General features: G+C 33.1%; 1 protein-coding gene across 5 annotated transcripts in view; it reads right to left on the bottom strand.

Annotated features, from left to right (window-relative positions):
- Positions 1–935: 935 nt before the first annotated feature.
- The window catches only part of LOC126810583 (uncharacterized), a 35,593-nt gene continuing 20,384 nt past the window's right edge, over positions 936–16,144 (bottom strand). For all 5 annotated transcript variants that reach the window (XM_050535729.2, XM_050535727.2, XM_050535726.2 and 2 more), the window contains 8 exons: positions 14,981–15,603; positions 13,944–14,107; positions 6,227–6,395; positions 5,300–5,376; positions 5,007–5,192; positions 4,816–4,870; positions 4,160–4,273; positions 936–3,646 (listed from right to left, as the gene is read on the bottom strand). In XM_050535729.2, the coding sequence (XP_050391686.1) occupies positions 3,539–3,646; positions 4,160–4,273; positions 4,816–4,870; positions 5,007–5,192; positions 5,300–5,376; positions 6,227–6,395; positions 13,944–14,107; positions 14,981–15,603 (1,496 nt within the window). In that variant the 3' untranslated portion in view covers positions 936–3,538. The remainder of the gene's footprint in view (positions 3,647–4,159; positions 4,274–4,815; positions 4,871–5,006; positions 5,193–5,299; positions 5,377–6,226; positions 6,396–13,943; positions 14,108–14,980; positions 15,604–16,144) is intronic.

A 16,144-nucleotide genomic window follows, 5' to 3' on the forward strand; every position in this document is an offset into this window, starting at 1 on the left:
ACCCACCAGCATCAAAGCAAATGTAGCTTCTAAAATCATTGTCAACAAATTGTACAAGCTTAAAGCTAAAATGTTGATGAAATCATAACTGTGTTCAAAATGTACTAATAGTTTTGACATTTGATAAAATTCGTCATCATTTTTCCAAATGATTCCATTGAAAACTCTATCCTGCATTGGGTTAAAAAGATGACTTGAAAGATAACTCCACAAATCACATTCAGAATTTACAAACCAAATATTTTTAAATTCAATAGGGTTCTTCCTCGTACTCAATAAAATTCTTATCAAGATGATGTATGTCTGAATGTAAATAAACCCAATATTGTAACTTGAAAGTTAAAATTTATCCATTTGAATAATTTTTGGAACATTTTTTTTTTCTTTAGAACAGTGTTTTTGATGACTATGGTTTATTCTGGGATTTTTGACCTGTAAAGAAAACACACCAACTTTTAGCATAATTTTTTCAACTAATCCATTACAATTTTAACAATTTTAATGTTTTCCGAAATTCTACCTGGATTATCGCCCTTATCATTGTTAACTTTTTGAAGTTCTAACTTATGACCTCCAGTAGCAGAACGCCATTCCGCAGATGACCAACATCAATACCCGTCACATTCACTCATAGTCATTGCTAAGTTTTTCCATGTCTTCTGTTTTATTGTTTATTTTCATTTTGAGTGAAGCCTGCCTCATTACAGGCCCAGGACTATACAGGACTGTATGATACAGGGCGCACATGCTAACCATTTGGCCATCCAACCCCCCTTTATGTAGAGGAATTACAATATTCATTTCCAATTAACAAACATGACAGACCTATAATCTGCCCCTTGGCTGTGCTATTCCAACAAAATAGCTCAGATGATAACATGTCCTGCTTAAACAAGAGTTTCAACATTTGAATTAAAAATAAAATATTTTGTGTACATAAACTTTTATTGGATGCTTTTGATAAAATAGTAAGTTGTGGTAATTGTATTGAATATATTATGTGAAAAGCCACTTCATTCATAATTAGTAAGCTTAACATAGAAGTTACATGATTTAAGGCAAAAAAAACCAAACATTTGTTTTTCATAAAGTTAATCCCACCTTGGAAAGAAAAGTAAACAAACAGTGAAATTGACTGGTTGGGAATTAAAATTAGTAGTAGTTTTGTGCAAAAACATTCATAAATTTGTCAGATAATTCAAGTCATGTTCTTTAAGAAAACAAATTAATGTTAACCAAATGCATGAGAATTTGAATGAATTTAAAGTAAAATTCCTTGATTTTAACACCTTTATTTCTTATTAACCTAAACAAAACTGACTTGTAGAAGTGAAAAAATACTTTGCAAATGAAATAATTTCATGTTCTTTAAGAAAACAAATTAATGTAAACCAAATGCATGAGAATTTGAATGAATTTAAAGTAAAATTCCTTGATTTTAACACCATTATTTCTTATTAACCTAAACAAAACTGACTTGTAGAAGTGAAAAAATACTTTGCAAAGAAAATAATTTCAATAAAGAATTCCTGTACCAGTAATGGTTTAGAAGTTTGTGTAAAAAAAATTTTTTTAGACATAGGAAATTATTACAAAAAAAAAATTTAAATTCAGATCTAATATAAATATTTATATATACAATATCACAGTTCACAAAATAGAAACCGATCTAGATATAACAATAAAAATACATGTAGACACTAAAATAAAATACAAGATATAAACTTTAACTAGAAGGGAATAATTGAGTGTATACTGGTGCAGTATTAATACATGGATGGAATTATCAGTATCACATTAATTACACTTTAAAATGTATTCAATCAATCTTTGAAAAGTCAACAAAATTTTTAATAAAATATTCTTTTTCTTAAATATTCAACTAGAAGGGAATAATTGAGTGTATACTGGTGCAGTATTAATACATGGATGGAATTATCAGTATCACTTTAAGTACACTTTAAAATGTATTCAATCAATCTTTGAAAAGTCAACAAAAATTTTTAATAAAATATTCTTTTTCTTAAGTATTCAAATACACGCAAAGAAAATATATCTTAATGTTGGAAATAGAATTATTTTAATTCTAATATTAAAGATGTTTATTCGAATTAAAGGCTTAATAAAGCGAATGGATGGATAAAATTAAACCTGAATTGACTAGATAGGAAATACTTTGATTTAAATGTTGAATCATACAATAGCTAGAATCAGTACATTGTCTACATTAAAGAAATTTCATATACAATAACCCACATACCTAAAATAGCTATACCTATAATCAACAATTTAAATACAATCATAATTTAAAGCATTACCATAATCACACATAAAATACAATCTATAAGTGGTCTTATATTGATGAGTTATCTTGTTGAATGAATTATAAAATAAAAAGTGAATGAACAATGATGATGAATGTTAATACCAAAGACTTTATAAGAGTATGTTCTTTTTTTTTAACAGAAATTTGAACTAATTAAAAAACTTTGGCTCATGTTTACTCAGTTCTGATCAAATTCAACATGAAATTAATATATTCTTACAAACCTGGGCCTAGATGTACAATACTTTCCCAAAAATCTGTCTCATATTAGTTTCAAGTTATCTAAAAGTGTTGTGTTAATTAAATATTGATGAATATCACAAGCTAATCATATCACAGGTATACAGCTGTATCAAATATTATATTTCAAACCATTAAAATATTTATTACTATCAAATATTCTATCTGAATAACATAATAGATATAAAAAATTCATAATAAGTTTATTTCCTCTTAAAACTTGAGTTCGTGTCACTGCCTAAAGACCTAACAGGAATATTATAAATGTTGGAATTGTTTAAATCGTGTAAAGATTATTTTGTGAAACCAATAAGTAATATATTAACTCTTAAAACAGATTTTTATTACTATCAGATTTTCTAACTGAATAATGTGATAGATATAAAAATTCATAATAAGTTTATGTCCTTAAATCTTGGACCTTGTCACTACCTAAAGATCTAACAGGAATATTATAAATGTTGGAATTGTCTAATCGTATAAAGATTGTTTTGTGCAACCATTAAGTAATATACTAACTTGTAAAACAGATTTTTAATATACTTCTATTTAAGATCTACTGTCGGTCACAAACTCATAGTTCGATAAAACTTTGAGAATTTTAAGAAGAGGTACCTTTAGTATAAATATATCATAAATATATCGAGTCGAGTATATAACTTCTATTTAAGATCTACTGTCAGTCACAAACTCATAGTTCGATAAAAAAAAATATGAGAATTTGAAGTAGAGGTACCTTTAGGATAAATATACCATGAATATACAGAGTAGAGTATATAACTTCTATAGCGGCAGTTAAATATTATCACAGAATACCTCTATAAAACATTTATATTGTCAAATATAGAAATAAGAGAGAGATATCTTAAATATATAGTAGTTTATTTAATAGTAAAAATTATTAATCTTGAAATATTAAACAGTGTTTTGTGGTTATACTTGATTAAGTGAATACAGTAATGGTGTAAAATATTATTTGTCATCTTCATCTTCCTCAATATCTTGTCTAATTGTATCAAGAAAAGATTTCCCTCTTTGAGACATTTTATTGTGCTGATCATCATAACTTTTCCGTCTCTCCTAAAAAGAACAAATATTGTTACAAATTTATCTCTTGTCATAATAGATGCAGAACTAAAAGAAAAAACCTAATATACAAAGAAACAGGAAAGCTTCAAATTAGGCCTACCTAATTTATGAACTTACAGTACTTGAATATAAACCTAAAAATCATTACATTGGTAGTAGGAATCTATTGCACCAGAACGAAAGATGAAACCTTTGTAATGAATATCAGTATTTCCAATCTACGGCATAAATTATGGTATCTAATTTAGCCATCTTGATACTTCCATTCCCAGAGTATTTATTTCAGGAATAATAATTAATATACTTTCCAACTTTGCCAATTACAATGGTGTTATTAAAGCCTAAGCTATGGTAAAGTACCTCCATATTAATTATATATATGTATTCTGTACCCAATTGGTCAAATCAACCACTGAATTTTAACATATATCAAAGTGATAAGCACTCAGTAAATAAGCTTCAATCTCTTCACCAGATTCAGTTACAATACAAACCAAAATTTACCTGTATATCTTTTTCATGATAGGGATTAATAGATGATGTAGATGTATTGGTTGTACTTTTAACAGTTTCCTCATCTTCACTTCCTACTTCGGCTTTCTGTGACATATCAATCGACTGGAAAATACAACAGTTTATCAAATCAGTGCTGAGACACTTGGTTGGTCATGATCATATTTTAAAATCACCATAAACAGACCTGAATTTCACTAAATGTTTTTAAATTTCAAAGTTGAATAATTTTAATGAATATCTGATGTCTCTGCATAGCAACAAAAATGGCCACCAGCAGCAGCTATATAGTCTGAAACGTCAACAAAGGTTGTTGCACATTTATTCTCTTGTAGAAAGTGGGAGCATTTACAAGGACACATAAAACTGACCAAAAGTAACAAACCATGAAGTAGTTATCAGAAATAATTAAAATTTGACTGGCTACTAGGAGTTCCTATGGATAACGTGTTATAAAAACATGTACAGGAAGTCAATGATAAACTTAGCGGTTCTCGTTATCGGAAATCATTAAAACCCAATAATATAAACACTCTTAGATATTAGATATTAACTGTTTCAACTAATAAAGGGCTATAACTCAAGACATTAATTAACAATATATGACCACATCGAGATGTGACCATATAAATATGGACAATTCTTACCTTATCATCATTCCATCGTGAGCTGTCCCCTGGAGGTAGATCCCCTGCTAAGTTTCTAAAATACAATCATAATAAATATTTAATTTCTGTAGACAAATAATTATTTATAATCAGTTGTATTACCAGTAGTTGTTAAAACAACTAATGATTTTAATTTTTATTATTATAAAAATTATAGTGATACTACTTACTTTCCATATATTTGAGCAAAACTACTCTGTGGATTTTCTAATTCCTTTTCACAGGCTCGTAAAAAGTCAGCGACTGTATGTTGCTCAAATTCTTCGGCTAAATAAACAGGTTTACGACCAAAAGTGTCTTCTGCTGTTAAAACTGCTCTGTTAGCTACCAACCATTTTACACATTCTAAATGTCCCCTGAAAACAAAATGGCTTATTAATCTAAGTACTTTTTAAAAGTAAAAAAAAATCAAAAATGACATAGATAACATAATTCAATTTAAATGATTTTACATATATCTTACCCTCTAGCAGCTAAATGCAATGGGGTCTGTTTTTCTGCAGTTTCACCGGTAACTGATGCACCCATAGCATGGAGAATCTGCAAATATCAGACACATAGAAATGTTAGCAAGGCTGACATCCTTGTGATATTCAGAACAGTAAGACCCTGTTTTCTGTTAGTTTTTTTTTTACAAATGTTGATTTCATTCTTGAAACATCTATCGTTTTACCACTAAATGATTTACCTCTCCTAAGATACATGTATGACCTTTCTGTGACTTTGCCAATATTATGTTCAATTTGAACTTCAAATCAATAGAGCTAACACTAATAGATATTTTAAATTAATTTGCCAACATACATCGGTGGTCGGTATTTTTTTTTGACACCACTTCATATACTTTGCACTATTATCAACAAAAATAAGTAAGTTAAGACCAATAATTGAGATGTGCACAATGGAAGTGTAAAAACTAACTTAATTCTTCTCAAGAACTTAATTAATCCTTATAAGACATATAGAGGTAGATTTCACAAATTAAAAACATTTATATGGATATACTATTTCTGAATTTATTAACATGCTACGTTTCGATACACATACAGATATCGTTATCAAGCAAATAATGATATATAACAAAAATGTGGTGCAATATATAGTTAACAATTGGAAACCATGTAACAGATTAATCATTAATTAAGAATAAACAAGATGAGAGAAGTAATAATATGGATAAACAATTACAAAAGGATTAACAAGATGAAAGACTGTAATGTATTGATAACAATTAGAAATATTAGCAGATCATATTGTCTCCTGGCAAATTATGTCTCTATTTCCAGCTTGGTCAAACAAATGAACCTCTCCTGAATATCAAAACCAAGATCTCCTTTTTTCTTTAATAAATATTGTTGAATGTGTACTGATAAGCTTTTCAGGTACTTACCATCATAATATTAACATGACCATGTAATGCAGCTAAATGCATAGGTGTATAACTAGTTGGTGTTTCTACATCTAGTTCTACACCAGATGATGCCAACCACTTTGTCACACCTTTCTGACCATTAATTACTGCTTTATGTAAAGGTACCATACCATTCTCATCAGTAGATCTGTAAAAATAATAAACATTCATCATTGAAAATAAAATATTTTGTTGCAATTCAAAATATTTCCATCTACTGGTTTTCTACATAAACAAGCCAACAGTGAGGCTGATGTCCCCCGCCGAAATCCCGGAAAAAAATCGATGACACATGTTGATTAATTGCACATTTATATTTTTCAAAAGTTTTGACCAATCAAACTCACTATCAACTATAAACTAAGTTTCATCACTCTTTATCAGATAGAATCAAAGTCAAAGAAATTGCTTAGCTCTGCTTAGCTTTAGCGAGAAATGTTAATCATTGAACTCAGTCAAGACATTCACTTATAATTATAATGAACATCTACATCAAGTTTAAACATTCTACATCAATAAAAACAGAGTTATGTTACAAATTCTTGACCAATCAAATTGCTTATCGCTCCTTAGCCTAAGCAGAAAATTCTCATCATCGAACTTAGTCAAGGTAATGATATAATGAATCTAAAAAGAAAATGCTCATCTTCAAACTGCATTAAAGCATTGACCTAATAAAAGCATTGACCTAATAAACACCTAGACCAAGTTTGAACATTCTAGCTCAATTAGGTTTTAGTGTCCACAAGGCATTGACCTAATAAACACATACACCAAGTTTGAACATTCTAGCTCAATTAAAAGTTATCGTGTCCCAAAGCATCAACCAATCAAATTGCTTATCTCTGCTTACCCTAAGCGGAAAATGCTCATCTTCGAACTCCATCAAGGCATTGACCTAATCAACACATACACCAAGTTTGAACATTCTAGCCCAATTAGGAAGAGAGTTATCGTGTCCCAAAGCATCAACCAATCAAATTGCTTATCTCTGCTTACCCTAAGCGGAAAATGCTCATCTTCGAACTCCATCAAGGCATTGACCTAATAAACACATACACCAAGTTTGAACATTCTAGCTCAATTAGGAAGAGAGTTATTGTGTCCCAAAAAGTGTGACGGACAGACAGACGGACAGACAGACGGACATAAATTGCTTATCTCTGCTTACCCTAAGCGGAAAATGCTCATCTTCGAACTCCATCAAGGCATTGACCTAATCAACACATACACCAAGTTTGAACATTCTAGCTCAATTAGGAAGAGAGTTATCGTGCCCCAAAGTATCAACCAATCAAATTGCTTATCTCTGCTTACCCTAAGCGGAAAATGCTCATCTTCGAACTCCATCAAGGCATTGACCTAATAAACACATACACCAAGTTTGAACATTCTAGCTCAATTAAAAGTTATCGTGTCCAAAAGCATCAACCAATCAAATTGCTTATCTCTGCTTACCCTAAGCGGAAAATGCTCATCTTCGAACTCCATCAAGGCATTGACCTAATCAACACATACACCAAGATTGAACATTCTAGCCCAATTAGGAAGAGAGTTATCGTGTCCCAAAGCATCAACCAATCAAATTGCTTATCTCTGCTTACCCTAAGCGGAAAATGCTCATCTTCGAACTCCATCAAGGCATTGACCTAATAAACACATACACCAAGTTTGAACATTCTAGCTCAATTAGGAAGAGAGTTATTGTGTCCCAAAAAGTGTGACGGACAGACAGACGGACAGACAGACAGACAGACGGACGAACCCATTTTAATAGTCCCCTGCTTTCTTCGAAAGGCGGGGGACAAAAAAAATGAAATAATAAAGATACATTGCTGTTAGCAGCTGATAAATCTAACTTTAAATTCTAATTCAACATAAGTAAGACTTAAGTAATGCCAATAACCCAGGATCTTTTTCAAATTTAACAATGTTAAGGGCTGATAAGAAAGAGAGAAAAATGGGGTTGAACATCCACTCAATGCAAACTAGGTCATTTCAGGACTAACACATTGTTCAACTTTATTTCAATAATTTGCTTGCCTGTAGGGGTCTTTAGCCTTTAGCATTGGGAGGAAACCGAAGGACTCAAAAGAGAGAAAATCCATGAGGCTGGACATGCAAAGTGTTTTTTAGATAGTAATTTTGTTGATGAAAACAAAAAATATATTATGGTTCAAACATTAACAGAGTCTGTCATACAGATGATTATTAGGAAATAATTGGTGGAGTTAAAAGATACTAATGAGAAATTCAAGCTAGGATTAATTGATTGATAATAATATTAATAATTTGATTTATGGTAAGACTACTTTTCATTGTGTACGGTTTCAAACTCCATTAATGCCAAGTTACATATTTTTGACAACTTAATTGACAACTCTTAAAACCACATCTAGCCAAGCAAAACAAATGTTTAATTTTATCAACATGAATAAAATCTCTAAATAAAATGTAAATTGGGCCTTAACATTTTTTAAACCAGCGGTTACCAGGAACAGTCATTTTGTCGGGCAGTTTTTTATTTGATTTTCCTGAAATTTGTAGTCAACCTTGACCATGGTGGAATGGTGATATTTTGGAACAGTTTTTAAAATCTGATAAAAATTATGACCTCTAAATGTGATTTTTTGTACAATCAGTGGCCATAATCCAGGAAGTTACGGTCTGATATGTGCAAATATTCAAAGGAACGGAGACCTCTGAGATATAAACATATATTTTAAGTTTCATCACAATCAGACAAACATTGTGACTGCTAGTGGGTCCACAACCTTGGTATTACATACTTTTACACAATTACATTACTCAATCATCATCAGTGTGTAATGATGGGATATTAGAATGATTTTTAAAATCGGATAACAATTGTGACCTCTAGAAGGACCACAAGAATCAGGGGCCATAATCCAGGAAGTTACAGTCCGTTATGCGCTAATATCGAAAGGGACTGAGATCTTTGGAATATAAACATGATTTTTAAGTTTCAACGAAATTGGATAAAAATTGTGACCTCTAGATGGTCCACAACCTTGATATTACACACCTTAACACTATTTTGTCCGGCAGTTTCTCCCCGATTTTCACGAAATTTGAACTCAACCATTATAATGGTGTAACGGTGATATACTTAAATGTTTTTTTTTTAAATTGGATAAAAATTGTGACCTCTAGAAGGACCGAGAAAGTGGCATGTCTGAAAGTTGGATAGGAACCATTTTCAGGCTGCCTTTTACAGTATTCTACAATGTAGGCCTACTTAAAACTATGTTCATTTAGTTGTCCTTTCAATTTCTCCAGATTTACACAATAGGGTAAAGAAATTCTGTCTTGATACACATACCCATAATTCAAACCAAAAATAAAATAACTTTGTGCAATATTAAGCTACAATTAGACCACATGATAGGCCTAAAAACCTAAATATTATTAAAACCAACCAATCAAACTTGGACTATTACCATAGGCCCCTAGGCTCCAACTGAATTCATAGATATTCAATGAAAACTAATCCAAGCATTCTAAAAACACACAAAATAATAATAATGTGAAATAATAAAGTCAAATATGGAGATTAACTAGAAGCCAAATAGAGTTATCTCCCTTATAATACATAGAAACTGACGTCTGCAGCCTACAAGAATATGAGCATTGCACATGTGCAGGTTTCATTAGCCTTGTCACCTGTGTTATGGAAGGATGCTTTTGATTTACACACATTAAAAAAAAATATATATATATACTATTCAAAAAAAGTAGGGGATATTTGATTTTGGGGGCATAATACTAAAATATGCATATGACTACGAAAAAAGTCACTATAGAACCTAACAGAAGAAACATTTCCAGTTACATGTGACGCCCAAACGCACCAATAGCTACCGCATGGAATGCAGGTGATGCTTGGGATCATCATGGGGGTCCAACCCAAGATTTGCACGACTCTGACTTTGAATGTTACAGTCATTGTGGCATTGAATTCCAGGGTGGAAACATCAGTTTAATTGTTTTAGTGACCAGAAAACAAATTTTGATATGCGTCGGCTTACCCAAAATGAAAGGTTACGTGCCCTTGGCATGCTACAGATCGGCACAACACAGGCGGTTGTGGCGCGGACGATGAATGTTTCTCAGTCTGTCATAAGCAGGCTATGGTCCAGATACCGTGATACACAATCTGTACAGGACACACCACGCTCAGGTCGACCAAGGGCGACAACTCAAGCCAAGGATCGATTTATCCGTACCTTGGCCTTGAGAAATCGTGTCATCACAGCAAATCAGATCAGCGCTCGTCTTCAAACAGACACTGGTGTGAGAGTGAGTGGCCAGACGATTCGGAATCGACTGCATAGGGGTCACCTTCGCGCCCGACGTCCTCGCGTGATCCCTTGTTTGAGAGATCATCACATTCAGGCAAGACGTCGTTGGTGTAGGGATCGTCAACACTGGGATAATCGACGCTGGAGCAATGTGATGTTTTCAGATGAGTCAAGGTTCACTGTTGATTTTTTGGACAGACGTAGGAGGGTGTGGCGTCGTCGAAACGAGCGCTTCCAAGACGTTAACGTCATCAGACATGATCGATTTGGGGGTGGTTCTGTTATGGTGTGGGGAGACATCACTGTTGCTGGAAGAACGGCTTTACATGTTGTTGCAGGGCGTGTTACAGGCCAGTACTACCGGGACAACATCTTGGCAGTCCATGTTGTGCCGTTCGCACGACGTCATGGCCGCCGTTTCATCTTCCAGGATGACAACGCAAGATGTCACAGGGCCAGGATCGTTACAGGTTACCTCCAACAACAGAACATCACCACATTACCTTGGCCAGCACTGAGTCCCGACCTCTCCCCCATCGAGCATGTCTGGGACATGCTTGGACAGAGGTTACGTCAACGTCAACAACGTCCTGCCAGTGTCCAAGAACTTGCTGCTGCGTTGCAACAGGAATGGGACAATCTGGACCAAAATGACCTTAGACGTCTCATTAGGAGTATGCCACGTCGGATCAATGCTTGTTTGGCAAACAGAGAAGAATTTACCCGTTACTGACTTGGTTGTGATGCTGTGGTAACTTTGCTGTTTGACCCCGGGTATCATTTTACCCTTATAATGGTCAGTCTGTGCCTTACTTAGTCTAACGATCATTTGGAATAAATCGATGAATGTGAACTTCATTTCATTTTGTCATTTGTTTCTTCGTCAGTTTCATTAGGTGACTTTAATAACACTTAAAAATCAAATATCCCCTACTTTTTTTGAATAGTATATATATGGTAGAAGATTAGGTCAAACCAAATTAATATTAAGTAGGCCTACTTCAGGGTTCTAATATAAATAAATATCCACCAGAACAATTTCTTATGTTGACAATTTCAAAACTTAAAAGTGTGGAACTTAAAACCTTTGTGAAGCTCAAACAAGTACTTTTTGTTTTTAAATTATTTTTCCACCATGTTATGAGAAGTAAAATTTTAACAACTGTTCAAGAAGAAGAAAAAAATTCAAACTGGTGTTGCCTTATTGGCTAAGCAAGCAAGGGACAAGGTAGGTGCTACTTTCTACTTGGTTGACATATTTATAATTTTTAATAAATGTTTATCTAAAAACAACTGATTGAGGTCAGTGGATTCCCTTCAATATCCTTCCCAAGTTTCAGGGCTCACGCTGTCAGTTGCCACACTACAAAAACACAAGACACAACAAACTGTCTACATATCCCCAGTACCCTTTTTTAATAGAAAACAATAACCAACAATTTGCCAAATATCAAACAAAAACACTTCAATCATCAATATCCATTCCAAACATTGTAATAAATACACTGATTACTCTACAAGCTTTGAGCATGCAAAACTAAAATAACATTGGTTCATGTTTTAAATTCATAAATCCAACTCTTAAATACCGGTAATTAAAATTGATTAATTACAGCCATGATGGTGCATGAAATCTGGGGTTATGATTCCACGTATATGTTCAGTGAGTCGCATCTTAGGGATTCTGATCATCTAGTCATTTGGCGGGTGTATGATGTATAAGGTGGATTGTCCCCGCTATAGATGCTAGTTACACCCGATCCTATGCATGTATGGCTTTCTAGACAGAGAGGGAGGCCAATCGTGGCCAGCGCGAGTCTACCTTGTATCTTTCAATCAGCGTGATTGATTGAGATACACTGGGTTTCATGTATCATCATGTTTTCCATATTAATCTTAAATACATAGGCCCCATAGTACAAAAAATTGGATGAAATTACAACGTTGAATTAAAATATGTAGCTGACATGGTATTTTGGTTTTGGGCCCTGTTGCGCAAAGTAAATATATAACTTGGGCACATGTAAGTTAAATACAGCTCTAAATTTAATGCATGGATGCAAGGCCCCTCCCCTCCCTCAATGTACAATGTACACCTTAAAGCTGTAAATTTAATGATGAATGATTTAAGGGTCTCCCCCCACCCCCCCATAATTTGCAAATATTTGTTCTTTATTTATGTTTGTATATGTATGTCACTTTGCATTGACTTCACACAATGTGTCTTTGGTACAGAAAATACAGGTAAGAAATTTGAAAAATGAAACAAATTCAGAACAGCATCAAGACATAATTCTGTTCTCTACACAGACAAGACAGAGCAGAATAAAAACATAGAGTTTTCAAAAGGTAAGTAGGAATATTCCTATCACATTTTTTATTATTATTAACCGTGTTGTATTGTAGATAACAGATAAGAGTGGCTAGTATTAGGACCTGGTTATCCTGGTGTTTGTTTGTACTTAACTCTTCAGGCAGTAGCGGATTATCAGTGAGGCTGCAGCCTCAGGCCCAAAGATTTTGTAAAAAAAATTTTTTTAGACTTGTCCGATACGATTAAAAACGCATAGACAATGAATGTTAGGGGGGTGGGGTTTAGGCCCAACGGGAATCAACATAGGCCCAACGGGAATCAACATAGGCCCACGCCATTTTAAATAGGCCCTATTTAAAAACTAAATAGGCCCTCCAGCAACTGCCGCCTCAAGCCTTGGTGGAGCTTATTCCGCCACTGTTTTCAGGCATTTATTTATACTATTCTGAAACCCCGCCAAGGTTTCCGTGGTAAAAAATTAGAGGGGTTACTAGAGTTAGCGGGGTTACCAGGGTTGGGGTTGTATAGAGATTGTCAACTGATCGTTTAGACTGATGTGCTAGTATCCTTATTTGTGGTAACTAGGAAAACTGTACCTTGTGTTGGATTTTTATATTGCTACTTGTCATAACAATATTATAAAGTGATAGTATATAGACAAGGGTGCTGAAGTAACACCTGTGAGAGGGTTAAAAGGCTAAATATAAATCCAAAGTTGGAACACCCACAGGTAGGGAGTTCTATATAAAAGTAAAAAAAAAAAAAAAAAAAAGGGTTGGGATGCTCAAAATTAGATTGTATAGAAGTTAAACATGGTTAATATGTTCTGAACGAATGGTCACTGTGGTAGACAGGCCCACTTCCAGATTTTGGAAATGGCACCAGTCAAACATACGAACGTTTGGGGTTGTGTTGTGAAAGCAACTACAATGTATTTGCAAGACAGTGAGTGAATTCTGTAATTTAAACAATTGCATGCAATATTTTAAATCAATCTTTATTCAAAGATGGCCTTAAACCATAAGCTCATTGAGCTCACAAAAACATTATTTACACTTACTCTTTTAAGTCAGGAAAGTGTTCATCAAGCTGCTTTATTCGTTCAAGATGTCCATTCCATGCTGCCTCATGTATTGTCATACCTTTGGTTAATACTTTCTTTTCTTCATCCATTTCTTCGTCACGTTTTTTAAGTCTTTCTTTCTGAGCAGCTTCCAAACCGGCCTACATGCAGACAAAAGAAACAAAACTTGAAAACAAATACTCAGCCTAGTGTTTTAGCAAAATTTGGTTTAAGAGAAAAAGAAATGGTTTGTCTTTTATTCTAAAGGTATGAGGATAAATAGAGGTCACAATTATTTGACCACACTAATTCATCAAACGATTTTTGTTTTATTAAATACTACCAAAGTAAACAGATTCCCAAATAGTATTAAACTAAAACTAAAAATTTACAACTACAAAAATCGGTGGTGTATATAAGTGTCATGCTACAACATACTTCCAAAGTTGACTAATCAAAAATCTCTTACAGATATATGCATTCCATCATAACTGGTGCATTTATAAGTTAAAAGTTAATGGCAAGCATAGCATGTGACTAGTTTCTTAGGGCATCTTAGCATTCGGCACAATTTGAATGATGTCAGTAGCTTGCACTCTATGTACAATTTCATGATTTGGTTTGACAATTAGATGGATCGATTGTTGTCTTATAATGCATGGAACAGACTAAGTCATGTAAATATTTACATGGAAACAAAATTTATAAATTATGATTGGGAAAATCCGTATTTCTCCATTTTCATGTAATTAAAATTATGCCTATTACAAAGTTGGTATTTGTGAAAATGAAATAAAAGTAGAACCGAAATATTAATATTCCAAACTTGTATTGATATATCGCATCGTGGAAGGCAATATATGTATGTATCAATTTTTTGGGACTAATAAGGCTATACTACTTGTATTCTATTCTACATGGTTGTTAAATAACCAGGATAGTGCAAGGTAGAATATATGTAGCATATGTGGAGTTTAGAAAGAACTGATCTTATACTTTAGGTTTCGTATCGATCTGATAAAGAATGAACTCACTCTATAACCGCTCAAATAATCTTTTTTACTATCATATCCATTTTCATCATTTTCACTATTTTTTCTTCTGCTTTCTTTTCCTTTCTTTCTGTTTTCTTTATCATTCTTTTTGTCATCTTTACTGGACTTCACTCTATTATCATTACTTCCATGTATAATTTCTCCATTTAACCTTTCTGTAGAGGCTGTCTCACCTTGTATTGATTGGAATGTAAAAGTCGGACCGTTGGCTTTATTGGATGAATCATTACTGATTTTTCTCAAGTTTTCTGAATTCTTATTTTTAGCTCTGGGAGAGTCTTTTAGTGAAAACACCTTTTCACTTTGAGTATCACTATCATATTCTGTTTCAGTGTCTGTATAAGATGCATCACTATCACTCGTATAACTTGATTCCGATTTTCTGCCATTTTGTTTTTTTGGTGATTTTTTGTTTCCTTTTCCGTTTGATTCTACAGATGTTGTATATTCACTCGAGTCAGTTTCTGACTCTGACTTGCCATCTTTTTGCTTTTCTCTCTTTCTTGATTGTTTTTTATCCAATTTGGGAGGTGCTTTGGAGACAGGTGTAGGTGTACGTCTTTCTCTGGGTACAGTCGATTCATATGGAGTTTGTATAGAAGCTATAAAATAATCAAATTAAAGATCACTTATTCTTTTTCTAAATATAGGAAGGGAAATGGAAGCAGTCAGAATTTAACATATGATTTACCAGCTCTGCTTTCATGCAATACTTTCAATTTAAACATACATTATGCAAGAGCTAAATCTGCCTATTGCAGGTCTTTCTTTAGGCCTGAAATGTTATAAACTATTAATTAGACATTAATTAATTTATCCAAACCATAATCAACTCTCTATGCCATCTTATGTGCCAGATTTTCACTGGATTTGAATCCGATCTGCTGCTCAACACTCATTGATGATTAAATCCAAAAATGGATAATCTAGACTACGTTTTTTATTGTACCGAATTTAGTAATGATGATCGAGTCTAGGCTTAAAATTTAAAAGCTAATATCTTGGTTCAGAGTGGAGCAATTTGACTGAAATTTCCAACATATTCTATTTACGTTATCTATTTTCTAACTATTATAGAGCGAACAGTCAACTCTTTATCTAATCTCCCATAATGCCTCTTTAAGTTGCATCCATAAAACACAA

This window comes from Patella vulgata, chromosome 2 (assembly GCF_932274485.2).
Source record: "Patella vulgata chromosome 2, xgPatVulg1.2, whole genome shotgun sequence".
NCBI lineage: Eukaryota > Metazoa > Mollusca > Gastropoda > Patellidae > Patella > Patella vulgata.